The sequence below is a fragment of the Teleopsis dalmanni genome, chromosome 1, assembly GCF_002237135.1.
Source record: "Teleopsis dalmanni isolate 2A chromosome 1, ASM223713v2, whole genome shotgun sequence".
NCBI lineage: Eukaryota > Metazoa > Arthropoda > Insecta > Diptera > Diopsidae > Teleopsis > Teleopsis dalmanni.
In genome coordinates this window covers 92,531,056-92,558,422 of record NC_051846.1, presented here as the reverse complement: position 1 = coordinate 92,558,422, position 27,367 = coordinate 92,531,056, and the positions used below count along the sequence as shown (strand labels likewise).

Here is a 27,367-nt window from a genome sequence, read left to right as displayed (position 1 = left end):
AACACCTTCAATGCTACAACACCTTTCAACTCAGTTCATCCTACTCCACAGTCATCAATGGTGTCAGCTGTAGCTACTACTTCTAGAGATGCTGTGACGCATACACATTTAGAGAAGTCATCGACAAGTAATGTCATCTTAGCTACAGCGCTAGTTCTAATACAGGATGCATCTGGATGCTATCAATTGGGTAGGGCTTTACTAGATTCGTGTTCACAGGTGAACTTCATCACTAATGATTTCGCTCAAAAACTTCGCATACCTATGGCCAAGCATAATATTGAAATTAACAGCATCGGAAATTCATCGACAAGAATTACATCAAAGGTATCAACTACTATCAAATCTCGATTCACGGCAGAGTGCAGATGCAGGCAGAGTTATGGTAAGGTTGCCATTTAAGGATAATCCTCAGTGTTTAGGCAGTTCATACGGTACAGCGTTGCGCAGATTTATTGCACAAGAAAATCGATTGTCACGGTCGCCTGAGATCAAAACGCAATATGTTGCCTTTATGGAAGAATATCAAAAACTTGGTCACATGATTGAGGTAAAAGATCCAAATATTGATGAACCTCATTATTACATTCCGCATCATTGCGTATTGAAGCCAACCAGCACCTCGACGAAATTAAGAGTCGTATTCGACGCATCATGTCGAACCTCTTCTCAGAAATCTCTCAATGATATTTTGATGATTGGACCTACTCTTCAAACTGAATTGTTCATCCTCTTGTTACGTTTTCGCTTATTTCGATTCGCTTTACTGCTGACATAGTGAAGATGTATAGGCAAATTCTGATTGATCCTGAAGATAGAAAATTTCAGTACATTCTTTGGAGAAGTTCACCATCTACCAATATTCGTACTTTCCAGCTCAACACAGTTACATATGGAACAGCTGCTGCACCGTACCTTGCCATTCGTTGCCTATTGTATATAGCGCATCAATATGTGGATCAATTCAAGATTGCAGCTGAAGTAATCAAATCTTCGTTTTATGTTGATGACTTATTGCATGGTGCAGATTCTCTTTCTGAGTTACATCAAATAAGATACGCATTGGAAGAGCTTCTAAAACAGGGAGGTTTCGAATTAGCTAAATGGCACTCAAATTATCAAGCTTTTAGAGATGACACTACTGTCAAAGAACTCAATATAGGTTCGGATGTTATTACCAGCACATTGGGACTGAAATGGGATCAAGATAATGATGTATATATTCCTTCATTTAATGTTAAACTAAACTCTATCAGTCGCATCACAAAAAAAACTATTTTATCAATTGCGTCGTCACTATTCGACCCATTAGGACTATTAGCTCCAATAACCATATCAACTAAAATATTATTGCAAGAGCTATGGCTGCTTAAATTGGATTGGGACGAATCCATTCCTCAAAATTTACATTCAGCATGGGAAAGGCTTTGTCACGATTTGTCATCATTGAACACCATTACCATTCCAAGGTACTGTCTAAAACCAAAACCAAAAACAATTCAGCTCCATGGGTTCTGCGATGCATCGATTCGCGCATATGGTTGCAGCATTTACATTCACATCACAGATGATTCCAACCTCATAGAGTTTCAACTATTCGTAGCCAAATTTAGAGTAGCTCCGCTAAAAAAACAATCGCTTCCAAAATTAGAACTTTGTGGAGCACTGCTACTTGCAAGACTTTACAACAAAATTAAATCGCTCTTCGAAAAGTTTGATACGGACGTCTATCTATGGTCTGATTTCCAAATCGTATTACATTGGCTCAAAATGCATTCGGCCACACTGTCTGCCTTCGTAGGCAATAGAGTTTCTGAGATTCAAGACCTCACCGCAGGTTCACATTGGAGATATGTCCACACAAATTGTAATCCAGCAGACATTGTGTCAAGAGGCAGCACTGTTAAGGATCTCACTAATTCTATTTGGTTTAAAGGACCTTCATTTCTTCGTCAAGAGATGTATAAGTGGCCTGCAAACAAGAACGACAACTTGGATTTTGAAGAAGTCAATAAGGAAAAACGAAAAGCAGCATTCAAGGTAACTGTATCAACCAATTATGTCATAGATATTATTGATAAGTATAGCTCACATACAACGGCTGTTCGTGTACTGGCTTGGCTGTTTCGTTGGTATCATCATTATAAGAAGAAGTTCAACCGCAATGTCTTTACAGAAGTCCTTACTCATAAAAAATTAGACCACGCCTTCCGATGCATCATTTCAAATATACATGCTCAGTACTTTGCTGAAGATATTTATTTATTGAATCGAGGATCTATAACAAAAGGTTCATTAAAATAACTCAACCCATTTATTGAAGATACCGGTGGGTATAAGCTGATAAAGGTTGGTGGACGATTAGAATTGGCTGATTGCAAAAGAATGTAAACATCCTATCCTGCTGCCTAGCAAATCTGAATTCGTCATACGTTATGTTCGTTACTTGCATCGTAAGAATTATCATGCTGGACCTAAGGCACTAGTGGCACTCATTCGTTTAGAGTTTTGGATTATGAACGCCAGAGAGGTTGCTCGAAGAGTAGTCAGACAATGTGTTCACTGCGTGCATTATAAGCCAAAACTATTGCAACAGATGATGGGCAATTTACCGGTAGAACGTCTCACACCGTCACGGCCGTTTGCTCACTGTGGTATAGATTTTTGTGGACCATTCAACACGTATTTACGTATAAGAGGGAAACTTATACAAAACTTATATCGCCATTTTTATTTGTATGGCAACAAAAGCATGTATGGCAACATCGAAGTTGTATCAAGTTTGTCAACAAACGCGTTCATTGCAGCATTAAAAAGAATGATTGGCAGGAGAGGCTTACCAAGCGATATATTTTGCGATAACGCAACCAATTTTGTTGGGGCTTCAAATCAATTGACAGAACTAGTCATTCTTGTTTAATAAAATACACCAATCGTCTATCATTCAGTACTGCGCGTCTGAATTCATTAATTTTCACTTTATTCTGCCCATTTTTTGATTGGGTGCTCTCTAAAGGCGTTACCAGAGCGGACGGAATTTGCTAATACTAACATGCTCGACAAGTGGTCCCTCATCATCGGTTTGAAACAATCATTTTGGAAGCGGTGGTCTCATGAATACATAAATGAGCTACAGACGCGCACAAAATGGACCTGTGAAATACCAAATATCATGCCCAATGCAATGGTGTTAATTCATGAAGACAATGTGCCTCCACTACATTGGCAACTCGGAAGAGTTCTGAAGGTCATACCAGGCAAGGACGAGCATGTCAGAGTAGTTGACGTACGTACCTCAAAGGGCATCATTCGCAGACCCATCCACAAACTAGCCATTTTACCTATTGAAAGTCCTTTCAAGGAGGCCGGGATGTTGAGTAACAATACAAAATAACATAAAATATATAATGTTCATAAATAACGAAAGTTTTTGTATTATTGGCAACCCTGTTGCACAATGTAAGTTATTACAATAAAAACGATCAGTCTTGATCAAACTCGAATTAAAAAACAACGTGTTTTTTTGTCGTCTCTTTTTCGGTTTTAGTTTTACTAAGAAAAATTCTTCTTGGTACAGCATCGTTATGGGACATACTTGTAAAACAAATTTAGAACGTATAAAAAATTCTACCACTGGCGTAAATTTTTCAAATAAAGCATTTGCCAAATGTACTGTTTGTGTAAAAGGAAAAAAAACTCGTGCATCTTTTAAAAGCACTGGAACTCGTGCTTCTGAATGTTTACAGCTGATTCCCACTGACGTTTGTGGTCCGTTGCCAACACAATCATTTGGAGGTGCGCGTTTTATTCCAACTTTTGTTGATGACTTCAGTAGGAAGGTGTTTGTGTATCCAATAAAGAAAAAGAGCGATGTTTTCAACAATTTAATAAATTTTAAAAATCTTGTGGAAAATCAGCAGAATGGTAAAATAAAAACATTACGATCTGATAATGGTAAAGAATACTGCAATCACCAATTTAATTCTTTTTTTTGCTAATCGTGGAATCGTACATCAATGCACAGCCCCATATACACCTGAGCAGAATGGCGTTGCAGAACGTATGAATCGTTCATTGCCGGAAAAAGCTCGATGTATGTTGATAGACACAAATCTGCAAAAACATGTGGCAGCACCAAAAAATATAATAAAAAGAACTGTCAACAAGGCACAAAGGAGACAACAATAGCCGCAGTTCCCGCCAGTAGTAGTTTGGAAAAAGACAAAGCAGCACGTGAATAAAACGAAAAAACACAAATTTTAACTTTAAGAATATTTTATAATAACTAAGTATGAGAAATAAATAAACTTATCCATTACCAATACGGAGTGTTAAATTCGAAATAAAACCCCAACATAAAAAACCACTACATTGGTGACCAAGCCGACGTCGAATATATAAAAAAAAAATGGCTACTCAAGAGCAAAAGATAACCGAAGACACTAACCCAATCAATGAAAACGCAACAATCACTGCAATAAAGCTGCCGATGCCAACATTAATAAAAAACAACATTGACCTTTGGTTTATTCAGTTGGACTACTGGTTCCAAGTCAACAACATAAAGGGCGATACTCAAAAGTTTGGCACAGTTATCGCAGCATTGGATGGATCGCTGTTAGAACAAATTTATAACACAATACAGAATCCACCAGCAACTCAGAAGTACGAAGCTATCAAGCAAGCAATAATAAAAAACTTTGCGGATAGTGAACAAAAACGCATACAAAAATTAGTTAGTGGTTTACAGCTTGGGGATAAAAAGCCATCCCATCTTTTAAGCGAATTGCAACGTATTAGTGGAAGCAAACAAGACGAACAATTACTGAAAGGGTTATGGTTACAACGTCTTCCTGTAGAAGTACAGACATGTCTAGCCACAATTCAAGTGGAACTACCTAAGATGGCGGAATTGGCAGACAACATAACCGAAACAATCCGTATAAACTCAACAATGCAAGGAACTTACGTCAATGCAGCTAACGTCCCTGCAGCAGCTCATATTCAACGTGATGCACAAATCGAACAACTTCAACGAGAAGTGACCAGACTGACGAAAATGGTCTCGAAATTATCAACCGAACACCGCTCAAGAACAAATCAACGTTCACGTTCAACATCCAGAAACCGGCAATGTCATGATGATAGTGAAGAAAAGACCAGTACAAATTGTTGGTATCATAGAACATATGGGTCAAATGCAAAAAATTGCAAGCAGCCATGCACATATGGCACAAAAAACTAAAACCGACTTCGTCTACGGCGGCAGAGGAAGTTGTAAACGAAACATCTACAAGACTGTTCGTCTATGACAATAAGACAAAAAAATCATTCCTAATAGACACGGGTGCAGATGTTTCACTTATTGCCGCCAAACAAAAAAATTCAAATACAAACAATAAGAACGAAAGAATACTCTACGCAGCAAATGGTTCTATGATCAAAACATTTGGAGAAATAGAGATAACTCTAGCTCTTGGCTTACGAAGAAATTTCACATGGCCATTTATTATCGCAGATGTAAACACTTCAATCATCGGTGCAGATTTTTTAAATCATTTCGGATTAATAGTAGACATAAAAATGAAACGATTGATCGACACATCAACAAAGATTTTCTCAGCCGCAAGTGAACGTAAGGTAAATGCGCAAAAAAATATCAACTGTGAACACATCTTGCAAAATTGCAGATCTACTAAAAGAATACATCGACATCACTAAACCAACACCGACAAATCGCCAGGTGACAAAAGTCACTCACCACATATTAACAAAAGGTCCACCAATATGTGAGAGACCACGTAGGTTACCTCCAGACAAGCTAGCAGCAGCAAAAGAAGAATTCCAAAACTTAGTCACAGCCGGAATATGCCGTCCATCAAGCAGCAATTGGGCTAGCCCCTTACATATGGTAAAAAAACCAGACGGTAGTTGGAGACCTTGCGGAGATTACCGTCGCTTAAATGCAATCACCATCCCAGATCGTTACCCAGTTCCTCACATACATGATTTTGCACACATGTTATATAACCAAAAAGTTTTTTCAACCATCGACCTGATTAAGGCATATCACCAGATACCAGTTGAACCGGGGGATATTCCAAAAACGGCGATCATAACTCCATTTGGATTATTTGAATTTACTAACATGACATTCGGACTTTGCAATGCAGGTCAAACATTTCAACGCTTCATTCACGAAGTATTACGAGATCTCGAATTTGCCTTTGCCTATATTGACGACGTCATTATTGCATCAGCAAACGAGGAAGAGCACAGGCAACACTTGCAACAAGTATTCGAACGATTCAGAAAACATGGTTTAATAATAAACGTATCAAAATGCGTTTTTGCTCAAAACACAGTAAAATTTCTTGGTTATCTCATCAGTGAAAAGGGCATTCAACCTCTACCAGATCGAGTGAAGAGCATCAGCGAGTACCCGCTTCCAACAAAAACAAAAGAATTAAGAAGATTTCTAGCATTACTTAACTTTTATCGCAGGTTCGTACCAAACGCTGTAGATTCTCAAACTGCACTTCAACAAATGATAAAAGGAAACAAGAAGAACGACAACACACCGTTATGCTGGACCGAAGTGAACAAAACAATCTTCCAAAAATGTAAAGATGAACTAACAAACTCGACACTACTTGTTCATCCGTCAAAAACTGCTACGCTTGCATTACAAGTAGACGCCTCGGATAAAGCTCTCGGCGCAGTTCTTCATCAAGTGACAGACAGCACGTTCCAACCACTCGGTTTTTTCTCTAAACGATTAACAGATACACAAAAACGATACAGCACATACGATCGTGAGTTGTTAGCCGCATATCAGGGCATAAAACATTTTCGACATATGTTAGAAGGTCGTGAATTCGTATTAATAACTGACCACAAGCCACTCACGTTCGCATTCCAGCAAAAGTCCGACAAGGCTTCACCACGTCAAGTCCGTCAGCTTGATTATATAGGTCAATTTACAACGAATATCGTTCATGTCAGCGGAAAAGACAACATCCCAGCAGATTTTCTCTCGCGGATAGATAGTATTAGCATCCCAAAAATCGACTACGATTGTATAATTGGATTACAACGATGTTGCCCACAACTACAAGATATCAAAAACAACAATTCCATCGAAATCAAACTTTTATCTTTACCAACAATATCAGATAAAATTTATTGCGAAGTTTCAACTGGGCGAATTCGTCCTTACATTCCGCAGAAATACCGGCTACATATCTTTAAAGCTACGCATGGGTTGTCTCATCCCAGCATTCGGGGCACAACAAAAATGATAGCTGAAAAATTTTTCTGGCCTTCTATAAATGCTGATATCAGAAACTGGACCCGACAATGTATCCCATGCCAACGTTCTAAAGTGCAACGTCACAACCGTTCACCTATTTGTCAATATGAACTCGCTGAACACAGATTCGAACATATAAACATAGATATCGTCGGCCCGCTACCACCATCAAACAACTGCACATATATATTAACCATCATCGACCGTTTCAGCCGATGGCCAGAAGCAATTCCGATCCCAGATCAAACAGCGGAAACCATCGCAAACGCACTGATTACTCAATGGATCGCACGTTTTGGCGTACCCTTACGTATCACAACAGACCAAGGAAGACAATTTGAATCTTCATTGTTCAACCAACTAGCTGAAGTTATCGGTTGCAAACACTTACGAACTACGAGTTACCATCCTCAAAGTAACGGAATGGTGGAACGATTTCACCGCACATTAAAAGCAGCCTTAATGTGCCACCAAACAACTTCTTGGACAGAAGTTTTACCAATAGTATTGTTAGGTCTACGCACGACTTTTAAACCAGACATTGGAGCTTCTGCTGCTGAAATGCTATATGGCCAAACTCTACGTTTACCGGGCGAAATAGTAAGCAACCCTAGCCACAGAAATATAAATCAACACGATTTCATAACCAAGCTAAGAGAACAAATGCAGAGCGTCAAGGCAACGTTGGTATCGCATCATATAGACCGAGGCTACCACATCCAACCGGCTCTAAGCTCAGCCACGCATGTATTTATACGAAATGACAAGGTAAAACCACCATTGACGCAACCTTACGATGGTCCTTACCAAATACTAGAGCGAAATGACAAGACGTTTAGAATACTGATCGAAAACAAAGAACAAACAGTTAGCATAGATCGTCTTAAAGCTGCTTTCATATGTCCCGATACAGACATTGACATCCACAACAAATCAATGGTATACCACACTCCAAACAACGTTAATGGCGACCAGTCTGTGCGACCAAATACAACAGCTAACCTGACAAAACCAGGACGCAACGTTCGCTTTCCAACCAAATTCAGTGACTCCATCACTTAGGGGGGAGTACTGTGGCAGCACCAAAAAATATAAATAAAAGAACTGTCAACAAGGCACAAAGGAGACAACAATAGCCGCAGTTCCCGCCAGTAGTAGTTTGGAAAAAGACAAAGCAGCACGTGAATAAAACGAAAAAACACAAATTTTAACTTTAAGAATATTTTATAATAACTAAGTATGAGAAATAAATAAACTTATCCATTACCAATACGGAGTGTTAAATTCGAAATAAAACCCCAACATAAAAAACCACTACAAACAATTTTGGGCTGAAGCCGTAAGTACTGCAGCATTTTTAATGAATAGAATTCCCTGTAGAAACAGCAATATAACGCCAGAAGAAATTTGGACCAAACGAAAACCAGATTTGAGCCATATTAGGGTATTTGGTTGTAAAACCTTAGTTTACATTCCCAAGGAACATAGAGGGAAACTCGATGCGAAAGCCACTGAATGTATTTTAATCGGTTACTGTGAAAATTCTAAAGCTTATAGACTCTATGATTTAAACAACAAAAAAGTTATTATAAGCCCACAATTAACGTTTATTGAAAATAATAATAAACATAAAAACATGAATTCTAATTTCATTGATTGCTCTCTTACTCCAGAAGGGCGCTTAAGGTCAATGGTACAAATGAATTCTGAATGTTATTCTTTAGACAATACTGATAGTGAAGACAACGATGATGATATCCAATTTAATGAAACTGTGAAACCACCATATTCTCCAGATACACTAGAAACTAATGTTGAATTAGACAATACAACTGAATTTCATTTTGATGAAGCAAATAATAAACATACTGGATTCAGTGAGGGTGGTACTGATGCTATTGAGAATCCACTATACAATTTATTTGTCGGTGACCTTGAAGTGCAAACAAGTGAAATATATGTTCTTAATGCTGCACCCGATAACTTCGATTTAACGACTAAGGCGGAACATATTGGTCTCTTGGCTGCAATAGCTGATAAATCTGAGCCTTGTAGTGTTAATGAAGTTTTAAATGGAGCCGATAGCAAGAAGTGGACTGAAGCTATGGATACAGAAGTGACGGCGCTTAAATAAAATGAAACTTGGGTGTTAACAGACTTGCCACCTGGGCGAAAAGCAATTGATAGCAAATGGGTTTTTAAAATTAAAAGGAACGCAACTATTGAAGTTGAGCGTTACTAAGCACGACTTGTAATAAAAGGATATTCTCAAGTAGCAGGAATTGATTATGTTGAGACGTACTCACCAGTAGTACGATATGCATCCATACGCTTGCTCTTGGCGATGGCAGCTAAATATGACTTATCAATTCACCAAATGGATGCAGTTACAGCATTTTGGATGCAAGGTGAGCTAGAGGAGGAGATCTTCATGCGTCAACCTGAGTACATCAATGATGGAACAAACAAGGTATGTCTTTTACGAAAAAGTTTGTATGGATTGCAACAAGCAAGCAGAGTATGGAACATCCAATTAAATAATGTTTTAACGAAGCAGTTAGGTTTCAAAAGATCAACAGTTGATCAATGCATCTATTTTCGACATTCAGATCTGAATACAATAATACTTGCTGTTTATGTAGATGACATTCTGATTTTTGGTAGCAATTGTACAATGATATCTAAACTAAAGAAAAATTTGTCAACACACTTCAAGATGAAGGATATAGGTCTTGCTAACTCAGTACTTGGTATGAATATAGTAAAAAATAAAGATGGTTCAATTTCTATTGACCAAACAAACTACATAATTAGTATATTAGACAGATTTAATATGTCTGATTGTAATCCGATTAGCACTCCTATGGATCCGAACCAGAAGCTAAATAAAGAAATGTGTCCAAAGAATGAAGATGAAAAGCAGGAAATGAATTCAATCCCTTATCAAGAAGCGATAGGTTGCATTATGTATGCGGCACAAATAAGCAGACCTGACATAAGCTATGCTGTCAGTTCCTTAAGTCGATATAATACAAATTATGGTAAGGCTCACTGGTCAGCTCTGAAAAGAGTTTTGAGGTATCTAAAGGGCACTGACGTACAAGAGAAAATATGAGGATGAGTTAGTTGGGTACTGTGATGCTGACTGGGCAAGTGATCACGACGATCGACGCTCCACGACTGGCTATGTTTTTAAATTGCAGGGTGGCGCAATTTCATGGGCAACACGCAGACAACCAACCATAGCTCTATCATCTACAGAGGCCGAATTCATGTGGATGGTTGCTGCTATACAAGATGCTATATGGCTCAAACGTTTTGAAACCGAAATATTTTTGCAGTCTGAAACATCGTCGACTTTGTTTTGTGACAACCAGGGAGCTATATAACTTGCAAAAAATAGCAATTATCATCCAAGAACGAAACATATTGACGTCAAGCACTACTTTATTCGCGAAAAATTGGCAACTGGAATGATAAATCTGAATTACTTATCAACAAACGATATGGTTGCAGATATATTGACGAAAGCCGTAAACCAAGTAAAATTGAGTAAATTCATTGCAGAATATGAATTAAATGAATTAGTTTAATATGGATATATATATCATTAAAGCTCTAGTGTGGGCGTTATTATAAATATAGTAATAATGTAGTAATAATTATAATACTAATAATGTATAGCTTTAATTTTATACATATATGGCAACCCTTAAATATTATGTCATTTAATGTAAATGAATTTCCTTCTTGTTTAACTTACAACCGACCCGAAAAGACGTGTTTTTTTTATCTGCGCACATCAAGACGTTTGCTTTTGAGTAACGTGATGTTAAGCGTACACGGCAGGTAATCACGTAAAACACTGGAACTTTATACATGTTAGTTGGTTGTAGCACTAAAAACATATATAACGCCGATGAGACTGGCTTTTTGTTCAGAGCTTCACCAAGTAAAACCTTTGCGTTGAAAAATGAAGTATGACACAAAGGCAAACAATCAAACGAAAGGCATACAGTCCATTTTTGTGTAAATATGACCGGAGATAAAGAAAAGCCCCTTGTGATTGGGAAAGTTGCTCGTCCCAGAGCGTTTTCATCAGTTGAAATTAAAAAGTTACCAAAAAATTGGCACTGAAATAAGAAAGCATGGATGATACTCAAATTGATGACACAGTGGCTAATGGAATTTGATCGAAAAGTATAGTTCCACAAGAGAAAAATACTATTGTTTCTAGAAAGCGCAACATCACACCCTTGTGATCAACAATTAAAAAATATTGAAATAATTTTTCTACCTATGAACACATCACTTTGTCAGCCTTTAGACCAAGCCAACTCCTTGGTCAGAGTTTTGAAATAAATTATCAAAGCCTTTTAGTTACACATATATTGTCAAACATTGAGTCCATTTCAACAAATAAATTAATAAATGTTTTGGAGGCAGTATATTTTGTAAAATCAACCTGGGAGAAGGTACAACCAGAAGCTATACAAAATTATGTCCAAAAATAATGCAAATAATTGATACAGAAGTGACAAAACTAAAGCTAAAGTATTTTGTATTTACCTTTAAAATGTCTTTCAACCGTTCAACTTTTATAGCAAAAAATATCCACTTATTATTTTATTAATATTATAACTTATTTGCTTATTGCATATTATAAATAAAAATTACAAAAAAAAATGGCATTAGAGTATGTGGTATGATTCAAAAGTCATTTGACATTTACTAGGAAATTTTTGTGAAGATGATTCATTAGCACCGACACTCGAACAAAATAATTTGTAATATTTAAATAAATAAAGTAGATAAAATAAACCAACTACAACAACCACTACATTGGTGACGAAGCCGATATTGAATGGCTACACAAGACCAAAAAATGACCGAAGATACTACCAACGAAAACGCAACAATCACTGTAATAAACCTGCCAATGCCAGCATTAATAAGGATCAACATTGATCTTTGGTTTATACATTTGAACTACTGGTTCCAAGTCAACCACATGAAGGGCGGAACTCAAAAGTTTCACAGCTTGAGGATAAAAAGCCGTCTCATCTATTAAACGAATTACAACGCATTAATGAAAACAAACAAGACGAATAATTACTGAGAGGGTTATGGTTATAACGTCTTCCTGTGGTGTTGCCACAAACTCAAAACACATGAATCATTTCTGTGGCGAATGTGAATGCATATAAGAAGTGTATGCGAAAAACTTTTATACGCATTTATATTTAGTTTTTATGTGTGTACTCTGATATTCTTTTATATATTTTTTAATATTCTTTATTTTTTTCTGCGTTGTATGCAACGACTAAAGGCATACTGCTTAAATGTATGCTCTTAAAAAAACCCTCTACACGAAAACACCACAGACAATAATAAAAAATAGCAATGGAAAAATAAAATCAAACTGATATCAAAAGTTGGAAATTATTTAAAGAATGGCGAACTAACATAGTTGTAAAAAATATACTAAGTAGACTAACTAGTCTAGAAAAAATTCTAAGCGAATGCACAGAAAATAAAATTAGCCGTCAAACAATACAATTAAACAACTTTATGATTTTGTAAATATCTGTAGAAGGCCCTAGATGCCATCTAGTAAATATCAATAAGTAACTGGTTCTCTGCGTGACCACACATATAACGTAATGACTTTGAAAATATTATATATTTCAATATTTTGAAATTATTTATGAAATAATAATTATTTTTGGATTATACATTTTTGCCCATATTCCATAATTCTATATTGTATAAGTTTATTGTAATTAATTTGTGAATTTGGCGTGAAATCCACAAATTACTCCGTCGTAAAATATTATTTTGTTTTTTGTTTGGATTTTAAATTCGTAATCGTTTTAAATTTACTTCCATCTTTTCAAAATATTTAATAAAGTATGATTTTATAAATTCTATAAGATAGAAGTTAATATTATGTTATATTATACTCATTTGAATTTGAATATAGTTATCGAACCAAATTTTTTAACGAAATTAGTTTTAAGAATTTAAACATGTTTAAAATACATTTTAATTTATAAAATTACAAATTAACATTAGATAACTTTATAATAGCAGAAGTAAAAATCTAATAATAAGAATTTTATCATTTAAATTTAAATATTGAAATATTTTTCTAAATCAGCAAAATAAAATAGTAAGTGTATTTTATAAAATTTAAAATATATATCACAAAATCATTAATTTACGAGTCCCGAAAAGCGTTGATGATAACCAAATTTTATGCCACAAATAAGTTAATTGCTCTTAATATATTAAGAATAATTTCTATAAATATTACTAATATAAATATGTAAAATTAATATCTTATTTTTATGATTATTTAATAAATTTCCAAAAAAAACTCTTTATACATTTTTAACTATAATACTTTTATCTAATTATTTCATGCATTATATAGGAAATATCGTTTACCTTATATGGCGAGTAATTGCGGAATTATGTAGTACAATGGAATTATGTTTTAAAATAGATGAAAAATACATGTTGAATTAAAGCATTTAAATTTGTATCAGAACATTTCAAAAGTGGTTTATATATTAAATGATGTTTATTCCTTTCGAAATAACTGCATAATTGAATCCTGGTATGGTCCTATCACATCATTTTAACTTGAATTACTGGTTCTCTTTACATTTGCTTAGTAATAAAGCTTTAATTGATAAACATAAAATTGATTGAAGTTATTCCGACCATACTTGATATCTGTACTGTTGATCAAAATATCTGGTATTTATAAATTTGAGTTGTTTCATTAAATACTGTTAAAATCTGGAAAAAAAACATTTTATTTTTAAATTGAGAGGTTTATTTACATGATCCATAGACTGACCACTTTGTCATTTGTACCCTTTTGGATTTCAATGCCTTACTTTTTGTATAAAGGCAGATATACACAAATGTATTAAAAGGAATCTTCACAATTAAAAATTAAGGCTGCAATGTCAAAGGAGTAATTGTATGAGTACAATATCCAAAGTATAGACCTGTAGTAGCTCGTTATTTATCTAAAATAAAACTGTTAAAATTATATATACATGTAATTAATACATCTTACTGTGAGCAGCGACAAATAATTAAATATTTCCAAAAGTATATTTATTCCAAACATTTGTTAAAATCATATATACATATAATTAATACATCTTACTGTGAGCAGCGACAAATAATTAAATATTTCCAAAAGTATATTTAAATCGGAAACAATTTTGTTTCTAATAGAGGTGACAAACGTTTTACAATAATTTATATTTGCGGCTTTAATGAATTCATTAACAAAACATTACGGAGTATCTATGTTCACCTACAAAAACCGTTTTGTTACATTTTCATGCAGAATGTTTGGAATACAATTTACACAATATATCAATCAAGTGCACACCAAACGCGAACTGTAATTATTAATAGTACTTTATCCATCAACAATTCCTTCTAGAAATTTAAATCCTTAGAAGTTAAACTTAATACCGCAACTGGTGGTGATAGAATGTTCAGATTATTTGACACTTCACGTTAACCATTCTCAATGCATATACCAAAGAATACCTTACAAGAACGACATCTCCATTGTGAACTAAAACTTTTTTTATCGAACTACAACAATTTATCACTTAGATTTTGAAGATATTAGTGGCTATTATGAAACTTCTACCGATAGATGATAGACATTTATCTACTGAGCCGATTGGTAAGTAAATTTCGTATTACGAAACTTAATAGACAAACATGTGCACTATTGTGAATGATATCAGGGTTTTAGAGCGTGCAGCTTTACTCGAACTTATTTTGTTAGTTTGTTTGTATTGTATTTGCTAAGAAACATTAAAATTAAATTCAAATTCTTTTTAAAATAAATAAAAATATATTTTATTAACACGAAATAATTATTTAATATTACATTACATTAACAAACTAAAGTAATATATTAAAATTAAGCTGTAATAGTCTAAAAATAAACATATTTTTATATTAATTTTAATATTTTTGTAATTTGTAGTTATATTTACATTATATGTATATTAAATTAAATTATTTATCTTTATATCTTTTGTCGGTATTTTCGATAGCCAATTTTAATTTTTCTTGTATTACAGTAAGTTTTTGGTCACAATACTCTAGCCTCCCTTCACTAAAATGTTTTCAATATTTTCAAGGCGCCTAAACTATTAAGTTATTAAGCTCTATCGCAATTTTCTCCCACGGTGGTCTGGAATGTGGCTTGTTGCAATGCCTTTCGCAATATCTGGATATTTCTCCATATTTACAACAAGTTTTACTATCTGCTTTTTATTTATTTATTTAAATTTTTATTAGTTTTGCCCTACAACAAAATTTATTAATTTTATTATTTCTTAATTTTATATAAATACATTATTCGTTGAAAAATATATCTAAGAAATTTGAAAAATGATTGTATGTTGAAAATATTTGAATAAATACATATAAATAAATAACAAAACAAAATAATGCGACAGTCGTTAAACTCAATATACATATAACACATTACACTTGAAACCAGATATATAAAATGATATACTTTATTATATTAAATCTAAAGAAATTATTAATAACTATTAAAATAGTAATATTAAAATTATATTAAATTTATATGTTTAATTGACTGTATAAAGCATTTTAACAGCATTTATTTTATATGATCGACAAACTTCTACTGCTCAAATGCAGTAGAAAAATTTATCTACCTCTGATAGAAAAACTTCTATCGGTTTGGAATTCATAATACCAAAATTTGATTTTTTCTACCAGCAGTAGAAATTTTTGTACTGTCTATCAGCGATCGACAATCCGTAAAAGGTACTATTAAGCGGGTACTACGTCGGGTGCGTCGAAATGCAAAATTGTAGAGAAGTCTCATGAGCAATAGCAACATTTGCAGAAATGACAGGCAGACGAATGGAATTCAAAATATTTTTATATCTCAAGTTAAAAAAATACGTAAACATTTTTGAAATAATTTTGTTATTAATTTTTTGAGTTGTTACGTCGAAATTTTTATTAAAATCTGTTTTGTTTTTTAGGAATGTTAACTTTTATTTCGTGCGTTATTTCCTAATATTAGGAATCCTCCTGATGAAGGCAAAAGCGAATTTGCCGAAATACGTATAGAATTATACTAAAAAATAACGCACGAAATAAAAGTTAACATTCTTAAAAAACAAAACAGATTTTAATTTTTGAAATATTTGAAAATGCTGCTTTTTATTTATGATATACGAACTTTTTAAGTACAAACATACATTAAAAAAAATATATACGTGGAAGAAAGTAATATTCTTTTACTCAGTAAGTTATTTTAAATAGTAGGATACACACATATAAAAAATATTTTAATTAAAAGTATGTGCGTGTCCGCGGCTGTTAACATCTTAGTGAAAGCTTTGTATTGATGTAGGTATGTTAAAATGAATGAAATGTAATAGTAAACGACGTCACACAAAGTCAACATTCCAGAATGATGTGTTATATCCGCTTTAGTGAAAAGTGCACTAATTATATTATTTTAAGAACGGATTAATTTGAAAATATTGAAAATGATGATCATAAGAAGGAATGTGGTTTTATTAATCTCAAGTGATTTAAATATAAAATTTGGTTCTATACAATTATTAAAAATTTACCGCGTAAATGCTTTAAAAAAGAATCTGAAACGTAAAGCAGTAGTGTATTTTACGATTATGAAATAAAAAGAATCAAAAAATAATTTATAAATGAGAAAAATATGGTATTAAGGGATACAAATATTTAGTAGTTTTTTTTCTAATTTCCGCACAACATTGCCAAAATAAGCTAAATTTTGCATTTAGTAATATAATTTTATTAAATAATAATAATAAATAAATCGCATTATTCACCACATACGTTTTGAGCGAATGTGCTCTCATCCTCACTCGTTAACACACTTTTAAGAACTAAATTTAAAAATGAGGTAGTAGCTTCAATCCTTGTTATTAATTTCGCATTAAAACTATATTTAGTGATTTTATTTCAAAATTATTTTAGAAATAATGTTGAAGAAACACATCTCATTAATTAATAATGAAGTTACGCATCTAAAGCATGATATAGACGATGTTACATATGCGGAAACCAAGTATTCGTACTGCCAATTTGCACTGTGCATATTCAAGTATGTATACCAAATTTCGGTCGGTGTATACCGAAGTCTGCAGACTTCTCGTTATATAAGAATTTTGGTAAGCGGCGGACGAGTGAAGATTGCGGAAAAAAATTATTAAACAGTAACAAAGAGTGAACATTTTTTTCGCTTTTACGGTCATGTTTTTTTCAAATACTATATATTCTTTTTTCTCCGGCTCCTCAAGATATGTTGCTATTATCATAAGTTCAATTGCTTTACTTTTCATTATGGTTTTGCAAACCGAAATTACTCCGCCAGCTAACATAAATGAATTAAACTGTGGTATAGTAAAATGAATTAATATAAACAATCTATAAAAAACCATGTTACATCCTAAAATATATGAAATATTTATATAATAATTAAAATAACATGTTGCTTTTACCATCAACTCAATTTCTTCAGTTTCGATTATTGTTTTACACAGTGTACTTTCTCCTCTGTTGCTATGAATGTTGTAGAAAATAATCAAAATAAAGTAAGCAAACCTTCAAAGTGTATAGCAAAGCGTAAAGATGGAATGCATATTTGGTATTCAGACATGTAGCATTTTCTATATCACGCATATATATCATATATATAAATGTTTGCGTTTATGTACATTGTTACATGAACGCACTTAGCGATATATTTAAGTAAATTTATGGATCTTTATGGACTCTTTGGGAAGTAACTTAATTAAATATCATTTAAATACATAATTGTGTTTGCAAATGAATTTATATTAACGGTAAATCTATATATTTAGAATTTTCTGCTTCGAAAATTGTTGTTTTTGCATTTTGCAATTGTGTTTAATTTTTTTTTTAAATAGTAACTGTTAATTTTTTATGCTTGAATTTTATTGTTGTTTTTTGGTTAAAATAAATCAGAAAACACAAATCAATTTAAATAAAAACTAAAAAAGTTATGCGAACTTTAAGAAAAAGTTTTTTGGTGAACGCAGAGTTTTTCTGCTATGTGTGTATAAGCTCTTTTAACTGCATAATTTAGATCACTATAATCTGATTTATGGCTTCTTAACTCCTTAATATAACTGATTATATGTTTATATAAATTACTGTGAACGTTCTATACCGATTATTTCGCAATACAAGTAGTTGAAATTTTTTGCCGCTGTGTAAAATTGCCATTCTAGTGAGTTATTCTTTGGTTATTTTGTGTTGTATTGTGAATGTGCAAATGGGAAATGTCAGCACACAAATCAAATAAGAATATTTTGCGCAATTTGTACTCAGTATGATTTTAATTTGATTTGATGTTTTACATATGTGAACTGCAAAAAAATAAAATTGATGTCAACCAAGAAAGTTTAATACTATGTGTAATGTTAATTTCACATTGTCAGACTCGTGCGGTTTTTCCGAAATTCCGTTACGACAATGAAGCGGTAACCCGCCATTTCAAACGGTAAAATTTGTAACTGAAATGCAAAACATGTTTTGTCGTGCAAAACTACGCAGAGTTAATAATAAATGCATTGAATTTGCATTTTAAAAAAATTTTGTTTTATAAAAAACGCATGGCTGTGTGAGGATCCATTTTAATTTTGCAGAGATTTGAATGCATTGTTTTTATTCTCGATTGTTAATACTGGTAAATTTTAAAATTATTTATTAATTTTACTATATATTTAAATAATTTTGATATTTCATTATTTATTTAGATTTCAGTTTTCTGTGACAGAAGTAACCTGTAGTTGGAACGTAAAGATAAACTACTCTTTGGAATGCTATTATGCTTTAGAAGGGCATATATGATATGAGAATGATTCATATCATGTATTGTATTTGGATAATCATTTTGGATTGACTGGTATAACGTGACATGAGATTTATTGTGTTATTGATAAGTAAATAAGCTAACTAAGCTTAGTAAATAAAAATAAGTTTCATATTTGAAAAGCGAAACTTGACGTTGTGGCAGTTAGTAACTTATCAGCACTTGAAGGTGCTATTGATCAGATTCGGGAACATAAAGTAAGGTTAAGCACATAAGAAATATAACATTCAACATCAATAAAAACACGTGTGGTATATGCAAGTACCAACAAATCCTAAGGGAGACGACCACACTTAAATGAATTTGAAAAATAAAGTCCCACTATTCTATGTTCAGATGTGACTGGTATTTTTAGCAATAATGTTCATTAGATGTTATAATTCACATCTGTTTAATGAGGTTCCTTCTGGGATTGTGTTAGCAAATAAAAATTGAACTTAACCAACCAATCACTTGCCTTATTTTACTCTAACTATAACCAAAGCACACCATGCGTTTCATCTGAGCGGTGTTTTGTATGCCATGATTGGTTCACTTTTGTAAAGTATCATTTTAATTGAGGTGAAACTGATGCACATGTCAATGAAAGTTATTGTTAATAGAATGCAGATGAAGAATAATTTGAGAAGGGCTTATCATCAACAGGTTTTCATTCATGGTAAGATATATTACTGTAATAATTAAATGCCAATCTTTATATTTTTTTTGTTTAAGAATGTGATATAGTATGGAATGAGCAGATTTATTAATCATGTTGTAAAAGCCGCTTCAACCAAATATTTATAAATTGTACTTAAATACATACAACACAAATCCGATTTAAGCCAACTAAACGTTTCTGCAAATAAAAATGATAAAGTGATCAGTTATAACGAATCAGAGATAAACTTTCAACTTGAACTTGAAAACTAACAATTAAAGTTCTTCTAATATAAAATGATATATTAGAAATTATTGCAATGAAACGAATTTAACTTGAATTTGGAATGGAGTGAAGTAAGAAATTAATAGCATCTAATAACACCTATCAAGTATCATGGCAACAACTTTAATCAAATTTGTGTTCATCAGTTAAAACTTCATTACTTCATGTAGTATTAATACACACAAGTAACGTAATTTATCTTTATTACATCCTCTCAACTCGATTGTTGAAAAGTAAGTCTTTTTACTTATTTTATTGTACCAAAATAATACTTAAAATATTTCCAACATGCTACTTTACAGTTTCTATAAATTTGGAGTAAACAAGTAGCAACAATTTAAAGGCGATGAGTTGATCATGCCATTAAACCGTTTCTCCAAATTTATAGAAACAGTTTACAATTATTAAAGAAAGGCAGGCGCGGATTAATGCGATTATGTTACTCACGTAATTGGCATAATTGGAATGTGTATTGTAATATAATGCAATATTTAAGCAGACTATTCGAAATCGAAGTCTTTAGAAATTCAGTTGCAGTCAAATATTATCACTGTGTTGTTATTCATAACCCGATTGGGCAAAATGTTGGGGGAAAAATTGATCGCGTCATCAACGCGACAGGACCAAATTTAATTCTTGAAGTAAAATCGTCATTTTAGAAGTTATATATAAATTTTTATAGTATGTTTGACATAATTTTTTTCAAGTTTAAAAGATTGCAAATGCCCATAGATGCCAGTAGTTGTCTCTCCGATGGACTATATTTTTACTGCCTGTATTTGATTTGAAATGAAATCATCAGATAATATGTGCTGAGTTGAGAGTAGTATCAGATAGGATAAGCGTTATTTTCATCCGCCTTTCATACAACAGTCATTGCATCAAGTTTCTTTGCGGTTAGAAATTTGTCCATACATAAGAGAGAGAAGCAATTGTGCTTTTATTAATATACAAAAAGTAAAATGTGAGATGTACGTTGGGTAAATCATCTTATGGTCGTTTTTCAATTGTTAATATGTCATCAGTTAGACTTTGTAGACTCTGATACACGTGTCAAAAGTAATTAGTATTAAGGAATATCGTATGACTCACAACATCTATGTTGAGATTGCAATTTTAATTATTCATTGTGAAGAAATTACCTCCAAATTTCATAATTTTATTCAAATTTTATTAATGTAACTGTGGTGTATTTCTGCCTTAATACAAATATATTACTAACAAATGAAAGTAACAACTACCAGTAACTGTAATAACTACTTCATAACAAATGACAATGTAGTTAGCGCTTAGAACTAAAAATTACTGAAATAACTTCTGGATTTAAAAATAAAATATTTTCTTTTCAGATTTTAACAGTTTCCAGAAATAGCTCACTATTTATAAATGCCAGACATCATTTTGATGAACAATATAGATATCAAGGAATAACTTGGTAGGAATAACTTCAGTCAAATTTATGTTCATCAATTAAAGCTTTAGTGTTAAGCACAGTAGTGAGAAGCAGTAATTCACCTATGATAGTGATGAGACCTTTATAGGATTGAGTTACATTTGTCAGGAATCAAATAAGTTCGAAAGGAAAAAACACCATTGCCTGTGTGAAGCTTCTTTAAAATGATCTGATATCAATTAAAATGCTTAACTCAACATGTCTTTTCCATCTATTTAAAAACATCAGACATCATTCAGCACAATTTTACAACAACTGCAAGTTATGAGGTAAACAATACATTCTAAATATTGAACTATATATTATTATATAAAATAATTAGATATGTAAATGAAAGTTAAAGATTGAAAAAGAACTAATCAGATAAAATTCAAATATTAATTTTACATTTAAAATAATTTTTTCGTATTTTTTATTGAAACAACTTTTATTATATTATGAGAAACTCATTTTGTGGCATATAATTTGGTTATAATTAAACTAATATTAATTTAGTATTTTTTATTTTTTCCAAAAATTTGTAAATAAATGGTTTTCTGATACATGTTTTTAGTATTTTCTGGAATCCAATAATATACTTAGTTTATTGAATTAGAATTATTAAATTCATTCTGTTGGTTTATTTTCACTGATCTTATTATTAAATTTAATCAAATGTGAATATGATTTAACAAAACATATTATTAATAATAATATGATATTTTGAATGTTTTTAAATTCTAAAAAACTAGTCATTTTAAATGGTTTGCTTTGACGGTTATCTTCAGATTTAAATAAGTACAATATAATATTAAGATGCATCCGATACAATATATGAATTCATAATTTATTAAATATTTTGAAGAGATGGAAGTAAATTTCAATCTCTTCAATCGATTGATAATAGATTATTAATTACAAAATCCAAACAAAAAGCAAAATAAGAGTTTACGACGGAGTAATTCCAAATTCACAGATTAATTACAATAAACATACAATATAGAATTATGGAATATGGGAAAAAATGTATAATCCAAAAATAATTATTAATTCATAAATAATTTCAAGATATTGAAATATATAATATTTTCAAAGTCGTTACACTATATATATAAAGTTTATGTAAGTTTATACCAGTTAATATTTAATAGATAATATACGTTAACAAAGGTGTAACTACAGTAAAATTTACAGGACCTCGTACGCTTTCAGCGGCAACCGATCATTTTCCTCCTTCTACTTCACTTTTACTACTGCCATCAACTACTGCCATGTCATTCCATTCCACTCTTTTACACTCGGCCGTCCTGATCATCAGATGACAATTCATCTCCACTTATACTACTGTAATGCCACGGCTTCATGTTATCAATACTGGTCATTGTTTGGTTTGGCCCCTCAAATCTTGCCGCTTTCTCGACATTATATCTACCATTTCTTTTAACTCGAACGACTTTGTATGGTCCCAAATATTCACTTGCCAATTTCTTGCCCGTTACATATTTTGTTCTTTTTATAGCGACCAGATCATTTATTTGATATTCAGTGATCTCGTACAATGCTTGTCAAAGTTTGCTTTATAGGCTTCTTGAGCTTTTTGTTTTTGCTTCCTCACTTCCCCTCGAATATGTTGGAGGTCTGCTTCGAACAATTGCACGTAATCCTCTTTGATTAATTGTAGTACGTCACTATCCATCTGCAGTTTCATTTTGACACCGAACATAAGTTCGAATAGGGATCGCTTCGTTGAACTGTGAACGCTCGCGTTGATATCCCGTTGTAGTTTGTTAACATACCTGTACCACTTCGACGGATCGTCTGTCGATACCTTTGACAACACTGACAAAATAACGCGGTTTTGGTTTCATCGCAAAAGTTAGTAAACGCTTGCGATGCCAACGCTATACCTCTGTCACTTATAATACGTTTGAGGTAATCAAATATATCTGCCCATGTTGTCAACTTATTTACAACTTCATCTGCCGATGTCGTTTTCGTTAGGTACAACCACAGGAACTTTGTGAAACCGTCCATCACAGAAAAAATATATTTGTACTTTTTAGACGTTACATCCATTGGCCCAATGTGATCCACATGTAGAGTATTTAGCGGTCTATCGCCCTTTTCAATGTAATGTAATTCACCTTCTTTTTTGCTCAGCTTCTTATTGTGCATGATGCTTTTTATGCAATTATTGTTCAACGCGGCAACGTTATACTTCAGGTGTGGAATAAAGTACGTCTGCTGAATTGCGTGTATAGTTTTCTGCATTGCGAAATGACCAACTTCATGCGCTTCCATTACTTTTGACATCACTAACAAATCATTGCCATTTACACATTTCTAAACTAATTCGCCTTTCATTTTATAATCTTTGTACGCTGCTGTCTTTAGTACCTCCGTTATTGCTGCTATTTTTTCGTCTTACTTTTGCGCTTTTTTAAAACATGCTGTTATCTCGCAATTAATTATCAAAACTTCATAATGATATCTGCTTAAAGAATCTGCATGCTTCATTGCACTACCGCTTCTATGCACCACCTCGAAAACGTAATTATGCATGTAAAAAATCCACAGCGTAACTTCACGAGGAACATCTTTTTTCGCCACTGTTTGTTTGAACGCCGCGCAGTCAGTCACTAATATAAATTTTACGCCGAGGAAATAATGACGAAATTTACGCATCTATAACTATGCTGCTTTTCTTCCGCTGTCGACATCTTTTTGCTCCAAAAATGAATGGGATGTAATTGATCCTTCACTTGTTGTATAAGCACTGCACCAAACCCGTATTGTGATGCATTTGTGTGTAGCTCAGTTTTTGCGTCGCGGCTCTATAGCTGCAGTACCGGTTTTTTTACCAAAAGTGTTTTAAAGTTCTGTACAGCTTCTACTTGTCTTGGTCCCATCGTAAATTCCATATTTTTTTTTTGAGTAGTTCTGTCAAAGGTCTCGCAATTTCAGCATATCCCCTAATGAACTTGCGAAAATAGCCAGTCAATCCCAGAAACGACTGCACTGCCTTTAAATCTTTAGGTACGGGAAACTTTTGTATTGCTCTCGTTTTTTCATAGCCTGGTTTTACAGTACCATTCTCTACTGTATGACTTAAAAAGTTAATGGACTGTTTCATAAACGAACATTTTTGCCACTTAATTTTGAGTCCATATTTAGCTGCTACTTCTAAAACCTGTTTTAACTTTGTAATACCCTCTTCCGGCGTATTGCTATAGATTACTATGTCATCGATGTATAGTTCCATCATATTTTCGTTCATCAGCTCCTGGAAAATATACGTTATAAATCTTACGAATGCTGCTGGCGAGTTACAAAAACCAAACGGTGCACGATTAAATTCGGAAACGCCACTCTTAGTGACAAATGCTGTATACTTTAACCGGCACATGGGAAAACCCATTCTCCAGGTTCGTGACTGTTTTTGTTATACTCGATGGCATTTCTAACTGAACTGGAAATGCCATCGAGTTTAACTTACGATAGTCGATGCAGACGCGACACGAACCATCCTTCTTCTTACCCAGCACCACACGGCTTGCTTATTCTGACGTTGACCTACGAACAATTTTTTTCTTTAGCTATTCTTGTACTTGTTCTTCTACTGCTGCTTGATGACACATTTGGTAATCTACTCGGAGATTGACGAAACGGAACTGGTTTGTCTGTTATTATTTCCAGCTGTATTGGTTATTCTAGTTCTTTTTGCCTTCCATTAAATGAAATTATCATATCTTCAATACGTCTCTTACTTTGTTGGGGTATTATACCAAAATCTTTCTCTTGTTCAGTTACTTGATACATATGCAAAAATTGTTCATCATCAATTACTCGTACAAGCTTATTACTATTCTCAACATAAATGTATTCGAACTTACCGATAAAATTGTTACCAATCAAAATATCGTGTTTCATTACACCATCTGCAACCACGACGAAATTTTGCTCGACTTCTAGGTTATCAATTTTAACAATCGCCTTGAAACTGCACTTGGTTTTTATTCGTGTATTTCCAAGCCCATAGAACGTGATCGTCATTTTTTCGACTGCTATTTTCTGAAAACTTTTTAACACGTGTTCTTGAACGATGCACACATCTGATCCTATATCGATAAACCCAAAAAATTCTTTTTTTAATTTAATTCTTTATTGCTTTATTGTACAATTTTTTCGCAATATGTGGGGTGCTTTTGTTACACTTAAAGCATTTCGTATCCTGTTTACATTCTGCTTTTCTGTGCTCATTAGACCCGCAGTTAAAATAATGTTCTCTTTTCATTTTCATATTCAACTTCTCTACATGATCTTCTCTTTCTTGTTTGTTCACTCTATTGTATACTTCGTATATGTCACGTAATTGTATTGTTTTTGCGCTGTGTAACGAATATTTAATGTCACTTTTGATTTTTAGTCCATCGACTATGTACCGAATAACGGATATTTCATCTGTTTCCCATTGCTGCAATTCTTGTCATATGAAGTACATACTCGTGAAATGTTTCGCATTCTTTTTTCTTTCTTCCAGCGAGCATTTTGTACAGTTCGGCTCCGTTGAGCTCTCGATAAAATTCGCTAAACAAAGCACTCTTCAAATCATTGTAATTACTCACAGTGACTGTTTCTAAATATAATTGAGCCGTTTTACACATATTTTTCTTGCGAGTAAGTGAACGACTTCACTTAAATTCTGAGTGTCAACCGCATTATCTTTATTGTCTTTTATATCCGTATTCATTTCGCTTTCTGCTGCTTCTTCCTGTGCTAGGTGAAATTTCTCCTCACTTTCCGAATCGCCAAAGTTTTTCTTATTTATGTTTATCTCTATAGATTCACGCATTACTAATTTCGATTTGTATCGTTTCATTACCTTACTTTTGTCTTTACCTTACCTGATCGGTATTGGATCGGTATTGGTACTAGATGAATGTTGATCGGTGCATTAAGACGTCGATAGTTTTCCACCAAGTTTAATGGAATGGTAAACTCACTGTGCGATGGTACAAATATCTCTTGTTCCAGCATGTATTCAAATTCACGTTTGGAAATTCTCTGTTTTGAGCTTCTGCGGATTAAGTCGTCTTGGGGGTGAATAAACTGGATGTTCTGTTTTGATAACGTGATGCTGGACAGCGGTTTGATTCCCCTTAGTTTTGTTGTAGGATACTGGAATCATCATCTTTTTGAATTCTTTTAGCAGCTTTATGAACTTGTGATCAATTTTCATCCAGTTGTGTTGTCGATGAGACATTTGCGTTTGACATTTACTATGAGCCCATAGTGTTTGAGAAGAGCTGTACCCAGTATTGGTTTATCGATTTCTGCAACCACATACTCCCAAGTGAATGTCCTGCATAGGCCCAAGGTTGGTTTCAGTAACTTATTACCGAAAGTACCAATAGTTGAACCATTTCCTGTGTAAAGAGACTTTGATGAAACTGGCATTTTGTGTTTACTAATGAATGAAAACGGTAAAATAGAAAAAGCGTCAGTTAAAAGCATCAGTTATAAAATGTCAGCAGAATTTGTGTGATTCAGATACCTCGTCAACGAAGCGATTTTTAGTTTTCCGTTGTTGTGAATTTACATGGTGGTTCACACTTCCGTGCGTCAGCACCGAACTAAAAATGATAACATGTTTGGTACCTCACAACTCGATTTGCATATCTGGATGAGGTTCAATTACTACTCGTAGGTGTAGGTGCTCTT

At 33.1% G+C, this 27,367-nt stretch overlaps 2 protein-coding genes and 2 long non-coding RNA genes across 4 annotated transcripts; 3 read left to right on the top strand and 1 right to left on the bottom strand.

Moving 5' to 3' along the window:
* Positions 1-783: 783 nt before the first annotated feature.
* On the top strand, positions 784-2,304 carry LOC119688126. Its single transcript, XM_038102784.1, has one exon. It carries the CDS (start codon positions 784-786, stop codon positions 2,302-2,304), a length of 1,521 nt encoding a protein of 506 aa, XP_037958712.1.
* Positions 2,305-4,408: 2,104 nt separating this feature from the next.
* Positions 4,409-5,245, top strand: LOC119688117. Its single transcript, XM_038102771.1, has one exon. The coding sequence runs from the start codon at positions 4,409-4,411 to the stop codon at positions 5,243-5,245; it is 837 nt and encodes a 278-aa protein (XP_037958699.1).
* An 8,589-nt stretch (positions 5,246-13,834) lies between these two features.
* Positions 13,835-14,818, bottom strand: LOC119672485. The gene is made up of 3 exons (XR_005251906.1): positions 14,499-14,818; positions 14,181-14,355; positions 13,835-14,119 (listed from the first exon to the last, which is right to left on the bottom strand). It is a non-coding gene; the product is annotated as an uncharacterized LOC119672485 (long non-coding RNA).
* A 3,966-nt stretch (positions 14,819-18,784) lies between these two features.
* Positions 18,785-21,950, top strand: LOC119672327. Its single transcript, XR_005251885.1, has 4 exons — positions 18,785-19,103; positions 19,174-19,947; positions 20,004-20,447; positions 21,564-21,950. It is a non-coding gene; the product is annotated as an uncharacterized LOC119672327 (long non-coding RNA).
* Positions 21,951-27,367: the final 5,417 nt, after the last annotated feature.

Coding starts and splice junctions, on each gene's coding strand:
- LOC119688117 (XM_038102771.1), top strand. CDS start 4,409: ATGGCTACTCAAGAGCAAAAGATAACCGAAGACACTAACCCAATCAAT.
- LOC119688126 (XM_038102784.1), top strand. CDS start 784: ATGTATAGGCAAATTCTGATTGATCCTGAAGATAGAAAATTTCAGTAC.